Genomic DNA, 26,518 nt, shown 5'->3' on the forward strand with positions numbered 1-26,518 from the left:
GCACCGGGGAGCTAACGGCTAGCTCCGTCTTCTTCTTCTTCTTCTTCTCTACACAGAGTTAGTCCCGCCCCGTGGTTGGTCCGTTTCTTCTTCTACGATATAAAAAGTTGAACATGTGGTCACTGGTTTACCAATTAGCGCCCTCTTCTTGACGAATGGTAGAAGGTCGCGTCTGTCTAGTTTTATTAGAAAGTTTTATTAGCAATTCTTTTTTTTTTATTTATTTATTTTTTTTATTATACATTTACATCAGCGGTTCCCAACCTTTTGTGGCTCATGACCCCATTTTAACACCACAAATTTCTGGTGACCCCAGACATTCAAAACAGAGACAGTTTTTTTTTTGTTTGTTTGTTTTATTTTTTTCTGAAATTAGTTGGTTTTTGATCATGTAATAGTTTGCTACACTATGTTGCAAATAAACATTCATTTAAGAGGACATTTAGTCTATATAATGTCTATTATTGTGGACAGAGGCAGTAAATCCAGGTGTAGATTACTGCACAAAGGGAGAATTAGATTGTCCTTGGTCAGGATCTGTCCAGTCAGTCCAGCTGTGATTTACAAGGAGGACAATTAATACTGAACAAACAAGAACTGAAACTATGAATTATGAAAGAGCTGCAGCATCTGAAACTGACCACAATGAACATTTGACACAGAAACAGAACCACAGTGTTTCAGTCTTTTATGTGTTGTGATTGTCTCTTTCAACTCACCCATATATTTTTTATTAGTAAGTTTTATTTATTTTTTTTATTATCAATTACTAGAAATTTCAGGCGACCCCATTTGAATTCCAGGCGCCCCTCACATGGGGTCCCAACCCCAAGGTTGAAAAACACTGATTTATATAAACATGACTTAGACATAATGGACTACACAGGCACAATACAAAAAAAAAAAAAAACAACAAAAATTATACAACAAACCTACAGACCTATTGAACACAAAAAAGAGAAAAACAAAACACAACAACAACAACAAAAAACAACAACAAAATAAATAATATTATCAACTCCTCTTTCCAATGCTCAGGGCTGATTTACAGATAATATAATGTAAACTAACAAAAAATTTCTCCATCAAGAGGACATAGGACACAGCAGGACACTCTTGTTGACAGTGAGAAAAAAGGTTTCCATTGTTGATAAAACAAATTAATTTGTCCACGAACAGAAAACTTAATCTTTTCCAACTTTAAAAGAAAAGTAAATCATGCACCTATTGCACAAAGGTGGGTGGCAGAGGTTCATTCCACTTAAAGAGAATCACAGGATGACAACAATTCTTAATAGAAAAACATACAATGTTAACACAAACACAATAAAAAGATACAATCAACTGACAAATTTATAGATCAGATCTATAAAAAAGAAGAACAAAGAGAAAACAATAAATCAACAACACAAGTCGGCTACACATTAAAGTTAAAATCATGAAATAACTTAATTGTTTTGATTAAGTCATTGTTTTTCTTTTTCAAATTTTCAATGCTGTTCCAGTATGTTTTAATAACTGTTATTCTGAAGTTGTAAAAGAAGGGTATGTTTTTTTGCCAAATCATTTTGTGTCAACAGTATTTCGCTAAAATAATGATACAATTATTTCTATATTTTTCACTGGCTGATACATTTGGATTGGTGACTGTAAGAAGTATTTCAAATTTACTAAGTAACATATATTTTTTAATCTTTTGGGAAATATGTTTTTGTAAGTGGAACTAAAAGGAAGTTACATGATAACAATCAACAAACATATGCTGGATGGTTTCTCCCTCACAGCCACAGAATGTACAAATGTTACTCATTGTAGGAAAAAAGTACAGATATTTGCTTTTGAAAGGTAATATCTGTGCACAACTTTGAAAAGTACATCTTCAATTTTGTTCACAATTACATACTGATGAGGTAGCAGGAAGATGGAGTTCAGAGTTTTTTTGGCCAAAAATGTCCATGGGTGTTTACATACGGGAGTAGTGACAGAATCGAGCAGGTTTCTAATAAAAGCGTTTCATCTCTTATCTGTAGGTCACATCTCTTCATTTACTCATGATGAGAAAACTAAATAAACACTTTCTGGACTGCAACATCTACATCAGTGATGACAGAGGATTAACTGTGGACATTTACAGGAAACCAACCCACACAGACCCCTCCCCCTGCAGGTTTATCACTCCAGTTTCCCCCACCACGTAGTAGAACTGAAGAAGTGTCTTGAATGAAAAACAAAAAGTTTTCAAAAAGAGCTAAACTAGTCCAGTTAAACTGAGACGAACAATGGCCTAAATATATATACACACACAAACACACACACAAATATGTGTGTGTGTGTGCGTGTGTGTGTGTGTGTGTGTGTGTGCATGTGTGTGTGTACTATTAGCAGCTAAACATTTCCATGACATATTGCAGAGCTGAAAAGTGATATGATCCTGATGACCTCGATCTGAAAAATCTTCAGTGACTTCATCTGTTTGACGGACAAACACTGGAGGTCTTGAAGACACTGAATGTACCCAACACTTGTACCTACAGACTGTATTTTTATCTTTTTCTTTTAGTTACAGGACGACAAGTTTTTTTTTGGGAAACTATTCTGTTCTGTGTTAGATCATTATTTAATACCAGCATGTTGACCCATGGGGGTCCATGGGTTCTAGTTGTGGTAGTTTTTATGCACTGTAAAAATCACAATCTTACCAAGTGAATTTTTCTCGTTTCTAGTCCAAATAAGCCTCCACAGTCCTGGGTCGTTCATTGTAATCATCCAAACAATATGAGAAAGAACCCCTGCCACCATGTTGTCATGCTTATGGTGCAGATAAATTCAAGGTACAAGAATCTATGAGTCAATGACCACCTGCCCTACTTAAGTGACCAAATATGTACCATAAGTTAATGCTCTATGGTAACCTCAGACAAAAGGAGAGGACCACAAACAGTGAGAGAGCCAGAGGAGCAGAGGGAGCAAAAAGGTGAAACGGCTTCACGGGGTATTGGTAGTGTACGCTCCCTTGCATAATGAAAACAAAATATTGTGACACTTACCAACGATGGAAATGAAAAAATTCAACAAAAGTAGAGCAATTCCTTCATATTTTTTTAAACTGAAGCTAAATTGTTGGGCCATGACAAACAGGATTTCTGAGGTTACAGCTGCAGCTTTAAATGTTTGTTTCAGGTTTTGTTGTTTCCAGATGATACACAATCCAGATGTTTATTTGCAACAAAAACACAATAGTTGTGTAGAAACCAGATGGGATTATTTTGTTCAGATATAAGTGAGATTCCAGGAAACTGTCAGCTCAGTATGTGGTAAAACAGCAAGGTTCTACAACAAGTGTCTCTTTTTTATTTTGTATTTATTGCTATTTTATGTTGCAGAAATGTTGTTACATGTAAATATAGAAGTTTCCAGAACATAATATTCTCACTGGAACACTTTTGCAGGTGTTCAACTGAAGAACATTAAACTAAATATTACATTCTTTGCACTTTTACATGTAGAGGAGCATTATAATGTATAATATTTGCAGGTTATTTTGATCAAATTAGAGCAAACGGGTGCTTTTTTTTAATAACACATGACTTTTTTTGTCTTTTCAGTTTGCAGTTCTGCTTAAACAGGCAACACTAGCTTTTGTAAATTTTATGTGTTTCCAGTGTGAAGTTATTTAGTAGCTTGTAAAGTTTTTAACAGCTTCCCACACAATGTTACTATATATCCATGGTAACTAGAAGATATAGGAATGCTCTAATGTGCAGCCTGAAATACTGGAGTTCCATTAATAGACCAAGAAAATAGGGTGTCTAAAGGGCACTGTGGGGTGGGGGTTGAAATAACACATGTATGAATGGAGTGTGAAACTTTGAGGAGTACATCCTTAATACCTCTACAGAATCATGTTTTTTTCTTAATTTACAGTTTTACAGAGCTTTATGAAGTCTGCACCATAACCAAACTCTGCTAAAACTCACACTTTTCTGTCATAATTAAATGATAAAACACTATTTCTCTGTTTGCTGTAATTCTTTACTCTCTTATTTATTGCCTCGGCACAAAAAGGAGAAAAGAAGCTGATTTTTACGACAGCGCTGGGGATTTGAAGGCCACACCGTTGACCCGGAAAGTTCTGGACTCACAGCTGGACCCTGAAGTCTGACTGCAGACTGAAAACTGAAAGTACCCTGGTGTGTAAACAAGACTCAGAAACACGTATTAATTTATTCTATTTTTACCGCCTTTTATGTTATATTTTGCACATTGATGTAATGTTTGATTGTACTGTTATGGTTCTTCTTATTTAAAGTTTATAAAAAAAAAAAAAAGAATACAATACAAACAAACATTACAACAGACCACAGACTGTGTTACTACAGAATATATATATATATATATATATATATATATATATATATATATATATATATATATATATATATATATATATATATATATATATATTCCATGTCCCAAGAGCTAGACTCTTTGTCTGGGGATCGGGTCGTCCAGCCCTCTGCCATCAACTGCCACCCAATCCACATCGCACCCGGCCCCTATGGTTCCCTCAGTGGGTGGTGAGTCCACCAGAGGGCGGGTCCACGTCACTCCTTTGGGCATAGGCCTGGCAACCAGGCGCTCGCTTTCGAGCCCCAACCCCAGGCCTGGCTCCAGGGTGGGCCCCGGCTGTGCCATGTCTATGTTCCTCCCCTCACCTATGGTCATGAGCTTTGGGTCAGGACCGAAACGACAAGATCCTGGATACAAGCGATCGAAATGAGTTTCCTCCGTAGGGTGGCTGGGCGCACCCTTAGGGATAGGGGGAGGAGCTCAGAGTAGAACTGCTGCTCCTCCACATCCAGAGGAACCAGCTGAGGTGGATCAGACATCTGTTTCAGATCCTCCTGGACGCCTCCCTGGGGAGGTGTTCTGGGCATGTCCCACCGGGAGGAGACCTCGGGGAAGACCTAGGACACATTGGAGAGACCATGTCTGTGGGCTGGCCTGGGAACGCCTCGGGGTCCCCCCGGAAGAGCTGGAGGAGGAGTCTGGGGAGAGGGAAGTCTGGGCATCCCTGCTTAGACTGTTACCGCTGTGACCCAGCCCCAGATGAAGCGGAAGATAATGGATGGATGGATATATATATATATATATATATATATATATATATATATATATATATATATATTCTGTTATTCTGTAGCAACACAGTCTGTGGTCTGTTGTAATGTTTGATTGTACTGTTAAGTATATAATCTTATTTAATTTATATAATTCCTATTTTTATGCCTCGAGCTTTTTTTTTTTTAATTTTGTTTGATTTATTTTTTACTTACATTTGTTTCTCTGTATTGGAAATGTAAAACATTTTGTGAGATGTGGTTATTTTTTTTATCCTACTTTGATGTAATACTATTATGTATATATATACTGTTCAATAGTTCATTGTTCAATAAAAAATATTGTGTACCAGCCCAGCCTGTGTTCTGCTGTAATGTTTGGCTGTATAGTTGTGCTTCTTTAATGAGCTCTTCTTCAGCTGTGTAAATGAAGCTCAGTCCATCCTGAACCCCTGTCTGTCTGTCTGCTCTTCATGCTGTTCTTGGTCAATCATTTACTTTTTGTCGTCTAAATAAATGTTGGTGTCGTGTGATCTGGAATCAATAGTTCAACGGCTAAGCCAACGGTACACGTTTTGTTTGTCCGCTTTTTGTGCGTGTACACGCGTGGGCTGTGTCCGTCCCCCACTCATCCCGGTGCAGTCAGATGGGGCGTTTAAAGAGCCCGCACATGCTCGGACCTTCCTGTTCTGTGTCTGCCACTGCTCTGGACCTGGTCCTGTCCACGGGAGTCCGTCTGCTCTGGCCTCACCTCACCTTCTCAGCCCGCACCGGCCCTCCTCCTCCGGTCCTCCTCCGGTCCTCAGACCTCCTCAGACCTCCTCCGGCCTCCCTTCCTCTCCGGTCCGGACCGAGGCCAGCGGACCCAAACGCCGCAGCTGTCGGACGGGAACATGGGACCCGCGGGGCGCACGGGCCCCGGGCTGCTGCTCCTGCTGGTCCTGGGCCTTCAGCACTCCTCAGGCTTCTGGATCCTCAATGTGGTGTTCCCTCCTAACGCCAAACCTGTGGTCACTAACAACAGCACTCCACCGCTCATCATTGGTAAGTGAGCAGTTCTGTTGAAGAAAGCCCAGGTTGTTCTGTTTGTGTGTTTTTACCCTTATTATGAGTCTGCAGGACTTGAAAATAACATTCATATTCAAGCCTCAATCTCTTTTCTTCAAATTCAACAAAAAATTACAGGAAAGTTGTGCATATCATTCTATGAATCGGACAAAAATCGGAACTGAACTCCTCCTCCAGCAGGGGCCTTCAGCCCAGTAGTGGACCAGAGCAGGAAAATAATAAGAGTGGAAACAAATGAAACTACATTATGAAGAAGTTTACTTAACCTCCTGAGACCCAGGAAATGTCAGCAAAGTACCAGCTTTTTCTGGTGTTTTTAATTAAATTAAATATTAAATTAAATATTGGAAACATCCTGATGCATCAGTTTTTTCAGATGCAGTTTTTAAATGTTTTATGGAATGTCCTTTGTGGTGGACAGTTTTCTTTTCTTTCTTTTTTTTTTGGAAAGTTGTGAAACTTGTCCTCAAATGTGGACAGAAAACCCATAGCTGGGTCTGAGGAGGTTAAAAAAGTATTCTTTATAAACGTGAAGAACTTGAACAATGTGTGTGTGCAAATTTTTTTTTTCTTCATATTTTTATTGAAGTGTATACAAGAGAAATAAAGGTCCATACATATATGTCAACATTAACCATGTTTGTATACACCATTACCTTTAGATTTGCATATTTTTAAGAACAAATAACAATGAAACCCAACAAACAATACAATGAAAAGAATACTAAGACATAGTCTGAATAAAATAATTAAACTAGTGATGTAAACATAAGAAAAATAAATAGATAAAAAAAACACAACAAAGGGGAAGGGAACTACATTTTTTCAAAAATAAATCCATAAACAGTTGCCATTTATTATAGAATTTGATCCAGTTTCCTAGTTTTGAATATCTAATTATCTCTACTTTTAAAAAGGACATGACCTCGTTAACCCATCGTGTGCTGGAAGGGGCTGTTGTGGATTTCCAGTTAAGAAGGAGGTGGCGTTTAGCAAATGCGGAAGTAAAAGCTGCTACTTCCAATTCTTTTGCAGAGTATTGGGTATACTCACGTGTGCTGAAGTGTCAGTAGTTTTTGGAAGTACCTTGGACATGGTGTTGGCACATGTGCAATTTAACAACAGTTTACACATGTATATTACAACTGACAGATCCCAGCGGATCTACAGAGAAATAAATAAATAGAGGAAGAAAATGCAAAGGGGGAATACTGAAGAGGTAAATATACCTCCTTTTGCATTTTCTTCCTCTATTTCTCCAAGCCTATTTATTTCTGCTCGTCCTTTTTCTGTTTCTTTATGCATTTATGCCTCATTAGGCAAATGAAGGGGGCGGTCTTTAAAGGCGTGTCCTTAGGTCAGCTCTTCTCCTATTGGTTCATTTCTATTGGGGGGCTGTTCCGTCAGTGCTGAATAGACCCGGCTGGACCTGGTCCTTGTGTTCTCGGTAAAGGGACATGAAACTGTGTTATCTAAAAACCAGCAGGACTACTGCTGCAGTGAATGCCACCGTCACTGAGGACTGGACTGTTTGGTGTGGACAGAAGAACCCACAGAGGGTCTGGGTTCTCTCCACAGACACACCACTGGGACCACAGAACACTGGTGATCCAGATGCAGTTGGAATCAGGGCCTCCATGTGGTTCACAGTGATCCAGATTAGACTACTGCAACCTGAACCAAGACCGACGGGACCTGACGGGTTGGGCCGGGTTCGGACGAAAAGGAGTGCTGTTCTGGTTCGGTCCTTTAATTTGCAGTGAACATTCGATGTTTTAAAAATACTTATCAGATGAGCTAACACAGACCTACTTCATTTCATGGAGTTAATTGCTTTTAAAATCCTACTGTATAACACATGTTCTGTGTCCCATCGATGTTCCATCACAGGAGGGCGTTTGTACGGGTTTTCCTCAGCCTTCACAGACCTGATCACCACCAAACTAATGAATACAAACATTCCCTGACTATCTACCAGGCACACTTTTATGTCTGTATTCAAATGTTGTGAGGCATGCTGGGAGATTTCAGCCTCTGTCTACTTTGAATTCTTCATCCCTGCCTCCATACTCCATTTTCAGAAGTGGTTCTGCTGCCGTTCATGACATTTCTACTGTTAGCAGACGATGCTAACATGTGAAGGCTGCAGTTCACTACAGCTGGATGAATGGAATCCTACTGGACAGACCGAACACATGCATGTTCTGCCCTTCATGCCTCACATGTTGGCTCAGATTATCACCTGCACAAAGCAGGATTCAGTGCTAGTTTACAAATGGACAGTGGTGGCAGACAAGTTCTACTGATCAGGCTGTCGTACAATGGCACCACGGGTACAATGCCGCTAGTACATTTAAACCACAGAACCGTCTGGGGTTCTGTTTGTGTGGTGTTGGTGTGATGGAGTCATTTCATTCAGGTTCTGTTCACACACCGCACATGTGTGAACCAGTACATTTAATGACAGTCTACAACACAGATATGGGAACAACTGGACTGAACTGATCGGGTTCAGACACAGACATTGAAGTGTGGGTTGAGTTCGGACAGACAGCGGCGGTACGTGGAGGCACAGGTTCTGTGGCTTCATGCCACGGTTCATAACGGTATGGAGCCGGTACCAGTGCCTCCCAACGGCACTCCTAAGTGTTTATCCGAACCCGGCCCGACCCGTCAGGTCCCGTCGGTCTTGGTTCAGGTTGCAGTAGTCTAATCTGGATCACTGTGAACCACATGGAGGCCCTGATTCCAACTGCATCTGGATCACCAGTGTTCTGTGGTCCCAGTGGTGTGTCTGTGGAGCGAACCCAGACCCTCTGTGGGTTCTTCTGTCCACACCAAACAGTCCAGTCCTCAGTGACGGTGGCATTCACTGCAGCAGTAGTCCTGCTGGTTTTTAAACAACACAGTTTCATGTCCCTCTACCCACACCAGCTATTTCCTGCTTTATTCAGCAGCCAATAGGAGAAGAGCTGACCTAAGGACACGCCTTTAAAGACCGCCCCCCTCATTTGTCTAATGAGGCATAAATGCATAAAGAAACAGAAAAAGGATGAGCGGAAATAAATCGAGGAAGAAAATGCAAAAGGAGAATACTGAAAAGGTAAATATGACTATGAATAAAAAAAGGACAATAAATTAATAAGAAACAAAAGAGGTTTTAGTTTTGGGATTGTCTCTGTCAACTCAACATAGATTTTTTATTAGTAAGTTTTTATTTTTATTTTTATCAATTTCTAGAAATTTCAGGCGACCCCATTTCAATTACAGGCGACCCCACATGGGGTCCCAACCCAAAGGCTGAAAAACACTGAGTTAGACCAGTGTAAAATTCAATCCATAATAGGGATGTAACGATTACCGGTATAACGATAAGCCACGGTAAAATTGCAGACGGTTAGTATTACCGTTTAAATTCTAATTATCGTGATAACCGTGTTTGATTACTGCACTTTTCTGGAGAAAATACCTATGAAAAGATCTGCTTTTATGTCAAATATTTGAGTATAGTTTTAATTTATTACAATTTTAATTTTCTATACTTAATATTTGGAACCAATATTCACTTTTAAAGTCTGTGAAAAGGTTTGTTAAGCATCTGTGTGTTATTTATGTAATAAATTATATACATTTTTCAAATCGGATTTTTTTTTTTTGTCTTTTCTGTCCTTTTATGTTTTTATAGTAGGTTAAAGTGAAAAAATAACAGACAGATGATATAAATGAAGTTGTGCTGAAAAAACAGATCCCAAACATGGGTATAGTAAACATTTGTTTATATAGTATATAAAGGTAAAATCAAAAGGACTGAAAAATGGACAAAATAGGCTCAGACCACTAAGGGTTAATATGTGAATGTTTCTGACACAGAAGGGACATTGGGACTATTATTTTATTTATTTATATATTTATTTATTTTTTAAATACAACTTGGTTAAACTATTTCAGTGTGTGTATCAGTACTTTTGGAACATTTTGAGCACAATTTCAACAATACCGCGATAATAATGATAACTGTGATAATTTTGGTCACAATAACTGTGATATGACATTTTCATCTGGTTCCATCCCTGGTCCATAAATGTCCAGTTGAACTGAAGTCAGATCTTTGTGACTGCAGCTTCTAAATGTTTCTTATTTTGCCTTTGGTCGTGTAGTTGTGGAGGTCCTTTCATATCAGTTTCACAGTACTGGTAAACTGGATACAGAACAGTCTTTCAGGTTCTGATCATCCTGATGGAGATAGTTTTGGAGCTGCTGGGTTCAGTATCTGCACCAGTTCACACATTGGACTGGAAGGACATTGAACCTGTTGAACCATTTCATAATCAACTCTGTTCAGAAGGACTTTTTAATGTATTATTGCTTTTACCAACAAATGTGCCAAACTCAAACAGTTAGACATTATCCCCAGAGAAATCTATAATTTTTTTGTGATTTATTTATTTGTTTATTTTTCAGATTATATTAAATGTATATGTTGTCAAAACTGAAATCTGCTATTATCACAGGGACAGGAAACTCATGGAGCTCCTGAACCTTTTTTTTCCCCCAAGTTATTTCTTATTGAGTTTTTTACAACAATAGTGCAAAAAAGATGTCAAAGCAATAAAAATTTTTTATACAGAACAGAGTGGAAAAAACAAACAAAACAAGCCATTTAACCCCACAGACAATATAAATGTAACTGATTTTTTTTCTTTTTAATTCAATTTTCCTAATATGTTTTTTAGATGTCTTAACAGCACACCTACATAAATAGGTGTGTGTGTGTTGGCCAGTCTGTCACATGATTATTATTCTGATTATTATTATTATTCTGATTCTGACTATTATTATTATTACTATTATTATATTTATTATTATTATTACAGAAGTATTTCTTTTAAAACTAGGATAAACTGAAATGCTTTTGCTGGTCAAATGTCTGAAGCTGAAGGTCAGTGTGACCTCATGTCTGTCCATTCTGATAAACTTGTCGTCAGAAACGCCTCTAGGAATTTTTTTACAGATTTGCTCCAATCATTCAGTTACAGTCAAGACTGAACTAATTAGATTTCAGCGGTCGGTATCTTATCAGTTCATTGTTATGTGTTTTGTGAGGTTGTGGCTCAGCGTTAGTGTGACGCCACAAACCTACTGTTAACTCAGAGAACTGGATCATGTGCAGATAGTGGTCCTGGAGCTGTTGTTTTCCACGGTCTTGGCTAAACGCTTTGGATTTTCTCATGATGACAAACACAAGGACGCAGAGTCTGAAGGGAGGCTGTAAACTCCAGCCTCAGCTGCGGCGCCATGCGATCCAAATAATGAGTCAGCTTTCACAGAACTGGGATCGTTTCTAGAGCCGTGGCAGCAGTTTCCAGACCCAGTGAACAGGCTCCATGTCAAAACCTGGATCTGTCTTTACTAGTATTCTAAAAATGCACATTAAGTCAAGTTCAAACTGAAGTAAATAGACGAGCTGAACTAACAGTGTCACATACATGAACTCATGGTCGAACTCATGCAGCCAACATGGAAGTGAGCATGTGACCTGGAGTGCATCTGCAGATAACCATGTATTGATGTCACTCTCTGTTCTCTGCACCGCCTCCAAAAACTCATAGAATCACTCGTAGATAAACAAGACACAGAGGGCAAAACGTGCAGAGGTGGTCCTGCTCACCGTAGTGTCCAGGCTTTTATTTTCTTCCTCTAACAGTGAGTGAAAACAGAGCCAGAGTCTGGCTTTATGTTTGACTGGAACGTTTTGCAGTTTTGTAAAGTGGGGTTTATACCAGTGGTGTGGTGGTCCCTGGGGAAGGGGGTGCACTCTAAAAATGGGCCCTTTTTTTTTTTTAAAGTAGTCCAGAAAAACGCCATTTTAGAAACAGTGACATGTCAGACTACTCTATTTATTTTAACTAAAAATCCATCAGTGGTATTTGTTCACTATTATAAAATGATCAAGACTTGATCAGGAGCAGTTTGTAGGTTTTACTGGAAACACAAACAGCTGCAGGAATGGAAATGGATTCAACAGGAGGAAAACAGAGGATAATGTTAGCCTTTCATAACGTTAGCCTTTCATAACGTTAGCCTTTCATAACGTTAGCCTTTCATAACGTTAACCTTTGATAACGTTAGTCTTTGATAACGTTAGCCTTTCATAATGTTAGCCTTTCATAACGTTAGCCTTTCATAATGTTAGCCTTTCATAACGTTAACCTTTGATAACGTTAGTCTTTGATAACGTTAGCCTTTCATAATGTTAGCCTTTCATAACGTTAGCCTTTCATAACGTTAGCCTTTCATAATGTTAGCCTTTCATAACGTTAACCTTTGATAACGTTAGCCTTTCATAATGTTAGCCTTTCATAACGTTAGCCTTTCATAACGTTAGCCTTTCATAATGTTAACCTTTGATAACGTTAGTCTTTGATAACGTTAGCCTTTCATAATGTTAGCCTTTCATAACGTTAGCCTTTCATAACGTTAGCCTTTCATAATGTTAGCTTTTCATAATGTTAGCCTTTCATAAAGGTAGCCTTTCATAATCTTAGCCTTTCATAACGTCAACCTTTGATAACGTTAGCCTTTCATAAAGTTAGCCTTTCATAACGTTAGCCTTTCATAATGTTAACCTTTGATAACGTTAGCCTTTCATAATGTTAGCCTTTCATAACGTTAGCCTTTCATAATGTTAGCCTTTCATAACATTAGCCTTTCATAATGTTAGCCTGTCATGTTAGTCTCTCATAACGTTAACCTTTGATAACGTTAGCCTTTCATAGTGTTAACCTTTGATAACGTTAGCCTTTCATAACGTTAGCCTTTCATAATGTTAGCCTTTCATAACGTTAGCCTTTCATAACGTTAGCCTTTCATAACGTTAACCTTTGATAACGTTAGCCTTTCATAATGTTAGCCTTTCATAATGTTAGCCTTTCATAACGTTAGCCTTTCATAACGTTAGCCTTTCATAATGTTAGCCTTTCATAATCTTAGCCTTTCATAACGTCAACCTTTGATAACGTTAGCCTTTCATAAAGTTAGCCTTTCATAACATTAACCTTTCATAACGTTAGCCTTTCATAATGTTAACCTTTGATAATGTTAGCCTTTCATAATGTTAGCCTTTCATAACGTTAGCCTTTCATAATGTTAGCCTTTCATAACATTAGCCTTTCATAATGTTAGCCTGTCATGTTAGTCTCTCATAACGTTAACCTTTGATAACGTTAGCCTTTCATAGTGTTAGCCTGTGATAACGTTAGCCTTTCATAACATTAGCCTTTCATAATGTTAGCCTTTCATAATGTTAGCCTTTGATAACATTAGCCTGCGGATTTCCCTCCCAACAAATCACAGCCTGATAATCACCTATAAATAAATAAATAATGACAACTCCAAATGTTTCTCTTTGTTTTAGTGTAAAAAAGTAAAATTATATGAAAATGTTTACATTTACAAACGATCGTTTCACAAAAAATGTGAAAAACCTTAACAAATACAAACCTGTAACGTCTAAGAGGAGTGGAATTTTACCAATATTCTGTCTGTTCTTAAATGTTTGGTGTGTTTGTAGATCCACTGGGATCTGTGAGTGCTAATGCACTTGTGTAAATGATAAACTGAGGCATATTATAGTTAGACTTGCACTTATTTTAGATTGTCTGTGGTTGTTCATGTGATGAAGGATATTTTATTTAATTTATCATTTTCATAATGTAATTTTATTTTTTTCATTGTTCTTATTTTACTGGTCCACCCATGGGACAGTGACAGTAATTCTTATCCTTTATTTGACGATGCATCATTTGTTTGTGTGGTTATGTAACGTGTGTTGTTCTTGACATATGTTAACATTGTCTGACTGCATTTTTAACTAACTTTCGTAAATGTTACACGCTGTTACAACTGGAGCAGAAGGGAAGCATCAGGATTTCAGTGGAAAATCTGACTCCAAACCACTGCATAGAAACCAGTATAAAGGCTGTTCTTACAGATATGCCTTTAACCCTTTCATGCAACCCTGGCTTCGAGTCTGGTATCGACCAACTCTATATGTAAAGTGTCATGAGACAACTTTTGTTATGATTTGGCGCTATATAAATAAAATTTGATATGATTTGATGCATAGTGGTGACTCCAGTGGACAGCTATTCTCCAACTGTTCTCTTGTATATTCATGGATTTTGTTTTAGTTTCATATCTGCCGACACATTGGACACTTATGCACCATCCCATACACTGCCGCTAATAACATTACTGTAACTTTGCCATTCTTGATAAAACCTGATCTAACATGTTTGAGTGTAAATCAATAGCTTGTTACTGTTATTAGACTGTAATTAACAACAAAACTATTTTTTTTCCGCATATTATCTCCATGAAGTGAGTAATAACTAGTATTAGAGTTTGTTAAAATGTGAGAAAACATCAGATTAACAGCAATAAACTATTTTTATTTCATAGTTTTCACACAGTATATCAGTAAATACTTGTTTCTTCGCGTCTTCGGTGTCCAGTTTAGTGGACGTTTTTGCAACTCTATGGAAAATAGCTTTATAAAAAATGCCTAAAGAGGAATAAAAACACTCAGGAAAAAAAAAAATCTTGATTAAGGTTCTCATAATTCATGCATGAAAGGGTTAATACTTCTGTAGCACAAGTGTCAAACATGCGGCCCGGGGACCAAAAGTTGAAGTTGCAAAGTGCAAGTTAGGGCATCAAACTCAAAAATAATATCATAATAACCAATAAATAATGACAACACCAATTTTTTCTCTTTGATTTAGTGCAAAAAAACATTAAATTATGAAAATATTTACATTAACAAACTATCCTTTAACAATAAAATGTGAATAACCTGAACAAACATGAACAACCTGAAATGTCTAAAGAAAATTCAGTGCAATTTCAACAATATTCTGCCTGTTACAAAAAAATGTGTGCCTTTGTAGATCTGATCTGTAATGCACGTGTATAAATGATAAGTTAAGGCATAATATTGAAAAAATTGTACTTATGTTTTTTAACAAATTTCCTCATTTTCAGATTATTCACATCCTTTGTTTGGATTTTTTGTAAATGTAAATATTGGCATAGTTGAAAGTCATTTTTTGTACTAAATCAGTTTGGAGTTTTCATTATGTATTGGCTGCTGGGATGCTATTGGATGCTGTTATTTTACTGGTACTGGTCCGGCCCACTTCAGATTAAATTGGGCTGAATGTGGCCCCCAGAGGAAAATGAGTTCGACCCCCCTGTTCTATAGGACTGAATAACTGCTGGGATGTGCTGGTGTGTGCTTGTGTGTGCAGTTCCAGGGAACTTGGGGAACCGTCTGGAAGCTAAACTCAACAAACCCCAGCTGGTCCACTGGATGTGCTACAAAACCACGTCCACCTGGTTCCCCCTGTGGATCGACCTCAACATGTTCATGCCCATCGGTGTGGACTGTTGGATCGATAACATCAGGTACCATCTCTGTCCTCCGTCTGCACAACCTTTCACCTTCAAATGCAGCGCTGGGACTTGTTCTCTTTTCTTTTGCTCCACACGTTCGCTTGCTTTGCTGACGTTGCTACACATTTTGGACGGAGGAGACATGAAGACGATGTTGAGTTTAAGGATAAGAGTTTTTATTTTCCCTTCAGTGTTGGGGAGAATTAACCTCCTCAGATTCAGCTATGGGTTTTCTGTCCAAATACTTCATTTATGTTTAATTGTCAGTAATTTAATCTCGTTTTATTTATTTATTTATTTTTTACAGTATTAAACTTTAAATTAACAGTTTAATCTCATAAATAGAAAAGAAATATTTGTGAAATTACGATACAATTGCAAATGTATTTTAACTGTGTTTTTCTGTGAAAAAAGAAAAAATTCTTTTAAAAATGGAAATTTTATGGTTCTTCACAGTTAGTTTTTTCATGTTATTTTACATTTGACATGTAAAATCACAGTCTGTTTTTGTAACTTCATTGATATCTTCCTGTATCTTAAAAATACAGGAAAAATCTGTAAAATAAACTGTGAAAATTCTGTTAAATTACAGAATTTTTTTTACAGTGCAGCTGTGGGTTTAATGTCCACATTTGTGAGCAAGAGTTTCACAACTTTATACAAAAAAAAAAAAAAAGAAAAGAGAACTGTCCACCACAAAGGACATTCCATAAAAATTTAGAAAACTGCATCTGAAAAAACTGTTGCATCAGGATGTTTCCAATATAGGCACTGATTTAATAAAAAACAACAACAGCTGGTACTGTGCTGACATTTCCTGGGTCTGAGGAGGATAAACTACGTGGAGTTCAACTACATTTTGCTGTAATTTGCTGGTAGTTAAATTACATTCATATTTTGTGCTGCGTCAAGTAGTTCCAGTACTTTTAGGGTCATTTTTTCTAGTTCAACTACTCAATTTGCAAACTACAATTTTGGGCAACAACATAAAATTAAGTTTTTGGGGTTTTTTTAGATTTATTTTTTGCAATATAAATTGTATTTCAACATTGAACCCAGTCCCCTTTTCTTTACTTCTCAACGTGTTTTTTTTTTTTTTTTTTATAATATTTTATTTAGAACAGCACCGTTTACATTACAAATAGGGCTGTAAGAAAATATCAGTTCTGCAATATATCACGATATTTCATTTCCCAATACTGTATCGATATTAAAAAGTACTGTATCGATATCTTTAGGTATTTATTCAAATGCAGATATTGTGGAGGTTCATTTGAGTTTTTTTGTTTTTCTTTTTTGTTTATATTTTATTTATTATTATTTAACACTCTTGTATTTTATTATTTTATGTATGTTAGTTGTGAACTAATAGAATCTGAACATTTGAACAGGATCCTAAACTGGAATGTCTGTAAAACAGAATTTCAGTTTGAACACAGGAACATTCTGTGATAGAACATTAGACCCTGTTCTGATCAAATAAAAATGTGTTTTGTATTTGTGCAGATTTCTGCTGTAATTCAATTCTTCCAGGAAATAACCATTTTAAAAACAGAAACAAACAAAAAATTGCCTTTTTAACAGTATCATGATATATCGTGATATATCGTATGGTGATCCTATTGTTGTGATTAGTATCGTACCGTCAGGTTCTTGCCGAACACAGCCCTCATCAGATCTACACTGTTTCTTTTAAGCTTAAAGTTTTTATCTGTTTTATCTGTTTCCTTTTTTCCTCATGCCTATACTGTTTGTTGCTTCCCTGCTGTAATACTTTGACTGTTTTATGTAAAGTACTCTGAATTGTGCTTCATAAATAAACCTGCTTTGCTTTCCTGCTTTCCTTCAGAAGAATTTGGCTGAAGGTCCAGTCCAAAATATTCCAATCACATTAGTTGTAGCTGAAGCAGAATGACCTGAATGTCTGTCCGTCTGTGTCCGTGTGCGTGTCTCAGACTTGTTTACAACAGGACGACTCGGCGCTCGTCCAACTCCCCAGGGGTGCAGGTCCGGGTGCCAGGCTTCGGACAGACCTATCCCATCGAGTTTCTAGACGGCAGCAAACTGGTTGGTGAGAGAAACACAATGAGTACTGGGATAGCTCTGGGTTTGGGGACGAGTAGATTCAGTCAATATCCATGAGGGATGGAACCATATGAGAATGTCATATCACAGTTATTGTGACCAAAATTATCACAGTTATCATTATTATCACGGTATTGTTGAAATTGTGCTCAAAATGTTCAGGAAGTACTGATACACACACTGAAAGAATTTAACCAAGTTGTATTTTAAAAAAAACCCAAAAAAACAAATAAAACAAATAAAATAATTAGCACAATGTCCCTTCTGTGTCAGAAACATTCCAATATTAACCCTTAGTGGTCTGAGTCTATTCTGTCTGTTTTTCAGTCCTTTTGATTTGGCCTTTATATACTATAGAAACAAATGTTTACTATACCCATGTTTGGGATCTGTTTTTTCAGCACAACTTCATCTATATCATCTGTCTATTATTTTTTCACTTTAACCTACTATAAAAACATAAAAGGACAGAAAACACACAAAAAATATAAAATCTGATTTGAAAAATGTATATAATTTATTGCATAAATAACACACAGATACTTAACGAACCTTTTCAAAGACTTTAAAAGTGAATATTGGTTCCAGATATTAGGTATAGAAAATTAAAAATGTAATAGTAACTGCACTTTAGAAATAAAACTTTTTAGTTATTTATAAGTAACTTTTTTTGGGGGGGGGCGTATTGTTGTTTTTTTATATCAGTATTTTATTATTTTTATTAGTAATTCATACTATTTACTAAATGCTGCTGACACTCGGGGACCTGAGTACAATGTTTCCTTTCTGTGTTTTCCATATGCAGAAATGACAAATAAATTTGAATCTGAATCGAATAAATTAAAACTATATTTAAATGTTAGACATAAAAGCAGATCTTTACATAAAAGCAGATCTTTACATAGGCGTTCTCTCTTTTCACTTTAACCTTCAATATCAACACAAAAGGACAAAAAAAACACAAAAAAAATATAAAATCCAATTTGAAAAATGTATATAATTTATTGCATAAATAACACACAGATGCTTAACGAACCTTTTCACAGACTTTAAAAGTGAATATTGGTTCCAAATATTAGTTATAGAAAATTAAAATTGTAATAAATTAAAACTATATTCAAATATTTGACATAAAAGCAGATCTTCACATATGTGTTTTCTCCCGTAAAAATGCGGTAATCAAACACGGTTATCATGAGAATTAGAATTTAAACGGTAATACTAACCGTCTGCAATTTTACCGCCGTTTATTGTTATACCGGTAATGGTTCCATCCCTAATATCCATTCATATCTCTGAAATAAAACACATGGTGAAGTTCTTTTTAGTGCGTGTGTTCACCTCCATCTGCTGTTTGTGTGTTTCGTAGGTTATTTCCACACCATGGTGGAGCATTTGGTCAGTGTGGGCTACACCCGCAACGAGACGGTCCGAGGAGCGCCCTACGACTGGAGATTAGCCCCGAGTACGAAGAGAAAACATGACCAACACACTGGTTATAATGTTGAGTCATACTTTGTTCAGTTCACATTTATTTACAAATCCTTTAAAATACGTATACAAGTCATATTCATAATTTCCAGCAAGATATGATTGTGTAGAACGGGGAACCCCAGAAGGTATCCATAGACATTAAGCAAAACAATACAATTTATCATGAAAACAATCCCTATTTCTAACTAGGGATGTAACGATTTTCAGAAAACAGTATCTCGTTAATTCAGAAAAACAGAGCCGAATTTTTTTTAAACTTATTTTTTGTTGTAATTATGAGATAATTATCTCATTAATTCAGAAAAACAGAGCCGAATTAATTTTTTCATGTGAATGCAATACGCTTCCGTAAAGAATAGATAAAAACCTAAATAAAAGAATAAATACAGGCATAGATTAGAAGACATAGAACAACTGTAAAACAAAATAATTTTTTAAATAAATAAATAAATAAAAATACAGAAGAATAGATGAAAACCTGAATAAAAGAATAAAATACAAGAATAGATTAAAAGACATAGAACTGTAAAAATCAAATTAAAAATTAAAAATTGAAAATTAAAAATAAATAACTGAATAAATAAATAGATAAATAAATAAATAAATAAATAAAAATACAGAAGAATAGATCAAACCTAAGTAAAAAAATAGAATACAAGAATAGATTAAAACATAAAAAGCTGTACAATTTAAAAACAACAACGAATAAGAACAATAAACCAATGCCAAATCAAACACTTGAATAAAAATAAAACATTCAGTCATCTCGTGGTTCTAAAATCCCGTCAGTGTGTCCATCCTTTGTGTTTTGTCTGTTTTCTGCTGCCAGATGAAAACCCAGAGTACTTCACCATGCTGCAGGAGCTGGTGCAGGACATGTACGAGCAGTACCAGGAGCCCGTCTACCTGCTGGGACACAGCATGGGCTGCCACTACGTCCTCTACTTCCTCAACCACCAGCCTCAGGCCTGGAAGGACAGATACATCCGAGGATTCATCTCCCTGGGGGCGCCATGGGGGGGCGCTGTCAAAACACTCAGAGTCATGGCTTCAGGTAACGGCAGCAAACAAAGATTAAAAAAAAAAAACAAAACAAAAAAAAACAGGGTCATGGAGTCATTTAAATCATACACAAGAAAAAAAAACTGTTTAACTCCGACCATAAATTTGTAAAATTAAAACAAACAACAATGGACGACTGTGATATTAGAAGCCAAGAAGAGGAGTCAAAGGCTAGAATGAATAAATGAAAATGTAATTGTTTTTTAAAGGTTGTTAATGCATAGATTCTGTGTAAATAACCACCATCTTATTTTTTGTAGGTGAAAATGACGGCATCCCCATGATTTCCAACATTAAGATCCGTGAAGAGCAGAGGATGACGACCACCAACCCCTGGATGCTGCCGTCGGAGGAGGCCTGGTCCAAAGACCACGTCTTCATCTCTACTCCGACCTTTAACTACACCAACAGGGACTACGAGCGCTTCTTCAAGGACATCGACTTTGAGGACGGCTGGTAATTTGGAACTTTAATCTTAATAAACGGCCGAGTTTTAGAGGAAAACCACGTCAAAAAAGGAATACCCGTGATAAGAATTAACTTTTTAAGTGATAGAATTAACCCTTAAACGCCAAATGTATCATATTTGATACATGAGTCTTGAAGCCCTCTACATCACAGGTGTCAAACATGCGGCCTGAGGGCCAAATCTGGCCCGCCAAAGGGTCCAATCCGGCCTGCAGGATGAATTTGCAAAGTGTAAGTTAGGGCATCGAACTCAAAAATAGTATCATAATAACCTATAAATAATGACAACACCATTTTTTTTTCTCTTTGATTTAGTGCAAAAAACATTGAATTATGAAAATATTTACATTAAGAAACTATCCTTTAACAATAAAATGTGAATAACCTGAACAAACATGAACAACCTCGAATGTCTAAAGAAAATGAAGTGCAATTTTAACAGTATTCTGCCTGTTACTAAATGTTTTGTGCCTTTGTAGATCTGATCTGTAATGCACATGTATAAATGATAAGTCGAGGCAGAATATTGATAAAATTGCACTTATATTTCTAAACAAATTTAATTTTTCAGGTTATTCACATCCTTTTTGTTTGGATAGTTTGTAAATGTCTCTTGTGTGTTTTCTTTTTTCTGTATTTTTCCTCTGTATTTGTTCTTTGATTGCCATTTAGTATGTTTATACTTTTATACTTTTATACTATTATGTTTAGTATGTAGTCTGTTTACCAGTTTGACGTGTGTTCGTCCCTTGGCTGCTTATTGTAAAGCATCTGAGTACTTAGAAAAGCGCAATATAAAACCGATGTAGTATTATTATTATTATTATTATTATTATTATTATTATTATTATTAAGTGTAAATATTGGCATAATTGAATGTTATTTTTTGCACTTAAAACAATTTGGAGTTGTCATTATTTATTGGTTAACATGCTATTATTTGACTGGTCCAGCCCACTTCAGATTAAATTGGGCTGAATGTGGTCCCCGGAAGAAAATGAGTTTGACAGCCCTGCTCTACATGATCAGTGTGATATTTTTTGTCTTGTAAAACCTGACGTATACAATTAGATCCATGCAATACACAGATAATCCACCAGGGGGAGGAGTTTATTCACCAGAGGCCTTCAGTGACACTACAAGACTGTCATTAATGAGGAAGGAGGAAGAACTGGGAGCATTTAGAAAAGAAATTAACTATTTATTAGACATGTTTGTGTTATATGATGTTTTTGTTTGTTCAAAAATAAAATATTTGAGCACTGAGACCTGATGGATCAAATATGATACAAAACTGAAACTCATACATGGAAAAACTAGAAAAGCACTTGGAGAGCGCAGACCTCCACCACGGCAGATTGGAATAGTTTTGTTTTCAGACACGTTCCTCTTTTTATTCCTATTTATTTACACACATCAGTATCACCTTTGATCAAGTGCAATGATTACAGTGAGTCCCAGTTCCACTTTAGAGAGAGATAGAAATAGATAGATACTTTATTAATCCTGAGGGAAATTCAAGTATTCAGCAGCTTTGCATACAGCACAAGACAAAACACAGACAGACCAACACAAAACAAAACAAAAAAAACAGTGGGTTAGTACCAGGTTGACATGAAGGTTAGTATATTTACTCTAAAATACACTTGCTAAAGCATTTCCTCTAGAAGAGCTTCCTGTACAGTACTGTAAATACAGACTTCTGATTGTATTTACACAGTTCAGGGCAGTGATCAAAAGTGAAAAAGTGATTGAAGTCATCTGCGGTGGTTTGATCTATCAGGTGATATATCTATCAGGAATAAATCACATCGTCACAATCATTTCATGTGAGGAGATAAAAACATTGTATTCTGACTGAATGGGCACCGGTGTAGTTAAAGGTGTCAGAAGGGTTATGTCAGTGTTTTTCAGCCTTGGGGTCGCCTGGAATTCAAATGGGGTCGCCTGAAATTTCCAGTAATTGATTAAAAAATAAATAAATAAAAAATTACTAATAAAAAATCTATGGTGAGTTGAGAGAGACAGTCACAATCCATAAAAGACTGTAGCACTGTGGTTCTGTTCATCTGTGGTTCTGTTCATCTGTGGTTCTGTTTCTGTGTCACATGTTCACTGTGGTCAGTTTCAGATGCTGCAGCTCTTTCATAATTCATAGTTTCAGTTCTTGTTTGTTCAGTATTAATTGTCAGCCTTTATTAAAAAAAAAAAAAAAAAAAAAAAAAAATTGTTTTTAATTAAAAAAAAAAAAATTATTAAAAAAATTAAAAAAAAAAAAAAATTTAAGTTAAAAAAAATAAAAATAAATAATAATAATAATACTTGTCCTCCTTGTAAATCACAGCTGGACTGACTGGACATATCCTGACCAAGGAAACTAAAGTTCTCCCTTTGTGCAGAATCCACACCTGGCTTTTCTGCCTCTGTTCACAATAATATAGATTATTTAGACTAAATGTTCTCTAAAATTACCGTTTATTTGCAGCATAGAATACCAAAGCATTACATGATCAAAAACAAATTAATTTTAGTAAAAAATGTCTGGGGTCAGGAGCCAGAAAAGGTTGGAACCAGTGGTTTATGTCCTTGTGCTTCTTCATTTCATGAACTCCATGTGGTCCTGTTTCTTCCAGGCACATGTGGGAGGACACCAAGAACCTGACCGGAGAACTCCAGCCTCCCGGTGTGGAGGTCTGGTGCATGTACGGCGTAGGACTTCCCACTCCGGTAACGTACATTTATGACAAGGGCTATCCCAACACGGACCCGGTGGACTTTGTTTACGCCGACGGGGACGACACGGTGGACAGTTTCAGCATGAGCCTGTGCAAACGCTGGGGGGGGCAGCAGGAGCAGCCGGTCCACGTCACAGAGTACAGGGGGATGCCTCACCTGGACATAGTGTTCCACGATAAAGTCCTCCAGCAAATCCAGAACATTCTAGACGGCAAATCAGAAACGCCCAGTGAGATCGACATCAGATTTGACACTTAATAACAGACGCCGGCACGGAACACTTTCAGAAACACAAACACATGGAATGCTGTCGGTCAGCTTTACTATCACATCATCTAATGCTCCAGGTGCAACTCCTCCAAACTAATCTAGGAAGCAACCTAAAACCCTAGAGCACAGGTGTCAAAGATGCGGCCCGGGGGCCAAATCTGGCCCTCTAAAGGGTCTATTCCGGCCCTGCAGGATGAAAGTGCAGAAATGAACTTGAACAGTCCGTGTTGTCCAGATCCTTTTGGTTCAGGTTCCACATACAGACCAATGTGATCTCCAGTCAAAAGAACAACACAATAACCCAGAAATAATGAAACTACAAATTTTCTGTGTGAAAAAAAATTTAAGTGGAAAAAAAATAACATTACACTGTGAAAATATAAACATTTTCAAAACTATTCTTTCACAATAAAATGCAAATAAATACATTAATAAAAACAAAGATGAACAACCTGAAATGTGGAATTGTAACAATATTCTGCCTGTTCCTAAATGTTTGGTGCATTTATGGATCCATTGTGATCTGGAGTTGTGCTAATAATAATAACAGATGGAATATTGTACAAATTGTTCAAATTTTAGTTCCAAAGTCCTAAAATTTGAACAATATTCTGCCTGTTACCAAATGTTTATGGAACATTGTGTGTAAATGTACATGTAGAAATAATAAGTCCAGGCAGAATATTGTTAAAATTGCACAAATTTTTCTAATGAAATGTCTGTTTTTTCAGGTTATTCCCATCTTTTTTTTTTTTTTTTTTAAAAATGTAAATATTTTCATAATTTAATTGGGGTTTTTTTTGTACTAAAACAAAAAGGAAAAACTTGGAGTTGTCATTATTTATAGGTTAAGTCATTATTTTACTGGTCTGGCCCGCTGCAGATCAAATTGGACTGAATATGGAACTGAACCAAAATGAGTTTGACACCTGTGCCCTAGAGCATAATAACCATGACCATGTTTTCTAAACTGAAGGCAGATGACACCAAGTCGAGATAAATTCAACCTTGTATACGTGCCAGTAATTAAAAAAGAAAATTACATTGTTATCCACAGTAATTAATAACCCCAATAAGTAACAGAGATGGTTTAAGATGCTTCATTTAATGTCAAAATCTGGGTTTTTGTTAAGTTTTGATGATTGACCATAACTCAAGCAGCGCTATGTCTCATCTAAACTGACAATAGACTGTTCTATAAGTTATTTACTGGGTCTTTTCCAGAGCTAACAGACATGAATTTCCCCATGGGATTCAAACTCCATCAGAATCTGAATCTTTGAGGGCACAGTCATTGACATAATCTCATCCATCACCACTGAATGCCTAAACTTAATTCCAATTGTTGCCCTAAACTAAGTCCAAATCCTTAAAAACCTATTGGATCAGCTGAAAATGTCTGCACAAACATTGGAAAACGCGAAATAAATTGTATGGACATATGTCCTTAATAGTAATGAATAATGTTAGGAGTTATATTTGTTAATATTTCCTCTAGGGTGTGTATGTAATCAATGTAGAAACCTTTCCTGTAGCCTTTATATTGTGTATATCATAGTTTTTAGATAGGGTAGGTATGAAAAGTGCCTGTTTAACTGTTTCTTAGCTGTAGTAGGATTGTTTAAGTGGATATAAATACTGATGCTGTTATTTTATACTGTTGTGTAAATATGGCAACACAAAATAAAGCATTTTGTCGCAAATGATCGTCAGCATCGACTCTGTTTGATTGGTTTGACTGTATCTGACATCGATTATGCGTGTCTTTTGAATGCTGAAGCCGAAGTATCAATTGCTTTGTGATCGACTGTGAGCCTCAAATACTGGAAACAGTTAATGAAACTATCTGCATGTAATAGTTGGATTGGGGAGGTACTAAGCGGGCCTGTTTTTACTATTTCGTAGTTACAGTAGGATCGTTTAAGTACGTATAAATACCTATGTTGTTATTTTATTCTGTCGTGTAAATATGGCAGCAAAAATTGATTGATTGATTGATTGATTATTATACAAAGTACAATAAGGACATGAAAAGTACAATGCAATATTAATATAATAACATGAACAGAACAGAACAGAACAGACATAACACAGCCAGGGGACAAAACATGCAAACTATATATGTATATATATATATATATATATATATATATATATATATATATATATATATATATATATATATATATATATATATATATATATATGTGTATATATATATATATATATATATATATATATATATATATATATATATATATATATATATATATACTACACAAAGTTCGTAACTGTTACATAAATCAGTGGTTTTGATAGCTTTTTTATTTTAGAGTACTGGATATTTGTAAGCTCAATTTTCAAAATTAAAAAGTAAGGTTTGAGATTTGAGAATTTGGATTTGTGAATGTGGTATTTTGCAAAAAAAAAAAAAAAAAAAAAAGAACTAGAATGATGATGTAATATTGATCTGATTTGTTAGCAGGATGTGAAAAGATACCAAACAATATTTTTGAATAAGTAAAAGAAAAATCAGAAACAATATTTTGACAAATAGAAAAACAGACATCCTACCAGAAAATATTTGAGAAGGGACAGGACCAAAACAGATGATGTACATTTTCTTCTGATTATATGGCAGCAAAATATAAAGCATTTTGCCACAAACGACTGTGTGGGTTTGATTTGTTCGACTCTATCTGAGATCCATTCCATCTGTCTTGATCGCTGTCTGAAGTCTGAGGTATCGATTACTCTGTGAT

The 26,518-nt window shown here is 36.2% G+C and overlaps 1 protein-coding gene across 1 annotated transcript; it reads left to right on the forward strand.

The window, feature by feature from the left end:
* Window positions 1-5,908: 5,908 nt before the first annotated feature.
* lcat (lecithin-cholesterol acyltransferase) lies at window positions 5,909-23,778 on the forward strand. Its single transcript, XM_030135852.1, has 7 exons — window positions 5,909-6,164; window positions 15,497-15,653; window positions 17,597-17,712; window positions 19,096-19,191; window positions 20,050-20,274; window positions 20,543-20,738; window positions 23,384-23,778. The coding sequence occupies exons 1-7, from the start codon at window positions 6,014-6,016 to the stop codon at window positions 23,742-23,744; spliced, it is 1,302 nt and encodes a 433-aa protein (XP_029991712.1). The 5' UTR covers window positions 5,909-6,013; the 3' UTR covers window positions 23,745-23,778.
* The last annotated feature ends 2,740 nt before the right edge of the window (window positions 23,779-26,518 follow it).

Source organism: Sphaeramia orbicularis, chromosome 6, assembly GCF_902148855.1.
Source record: "Sphaeramia orbicularis chromosome 6, fSphaOr1.1, whole genome shotgun sequence".
In the NCBI taxonomy this organism is placed as follows: domain Eukaryota; kingdom Metazoa; phylum Chordata; class Actinopteri; order Kurtiformes; family Apogonidae; genus Sphaeramia; species Sphaeramia orbicularis.

Bases quoted from the DNA above. Each gene is read 5' to 3' on its own strand.
- lcat (XM_030135852.1), top strand. From the start codon at position 6,014: ATGGGACCCGCGGGGCGCACGGGCCCCGGGCTGCTGCTCCTGCTGGTC. The intron at 15,654-17,596 runs GTACCATCTCTG...TGCGTGTCTCAG, and splicing joins TGTTGGATCGATAACATCAG to ACTTGTTTACAACAGGACGA. The intron at 19,192-20,049 runs GTACGAAGAGAA...TTCTGCTGCCAG, and splicing joins CGACTGGAGATTAGCCCCGA to ATGAAAACCCAGAGTACTTC.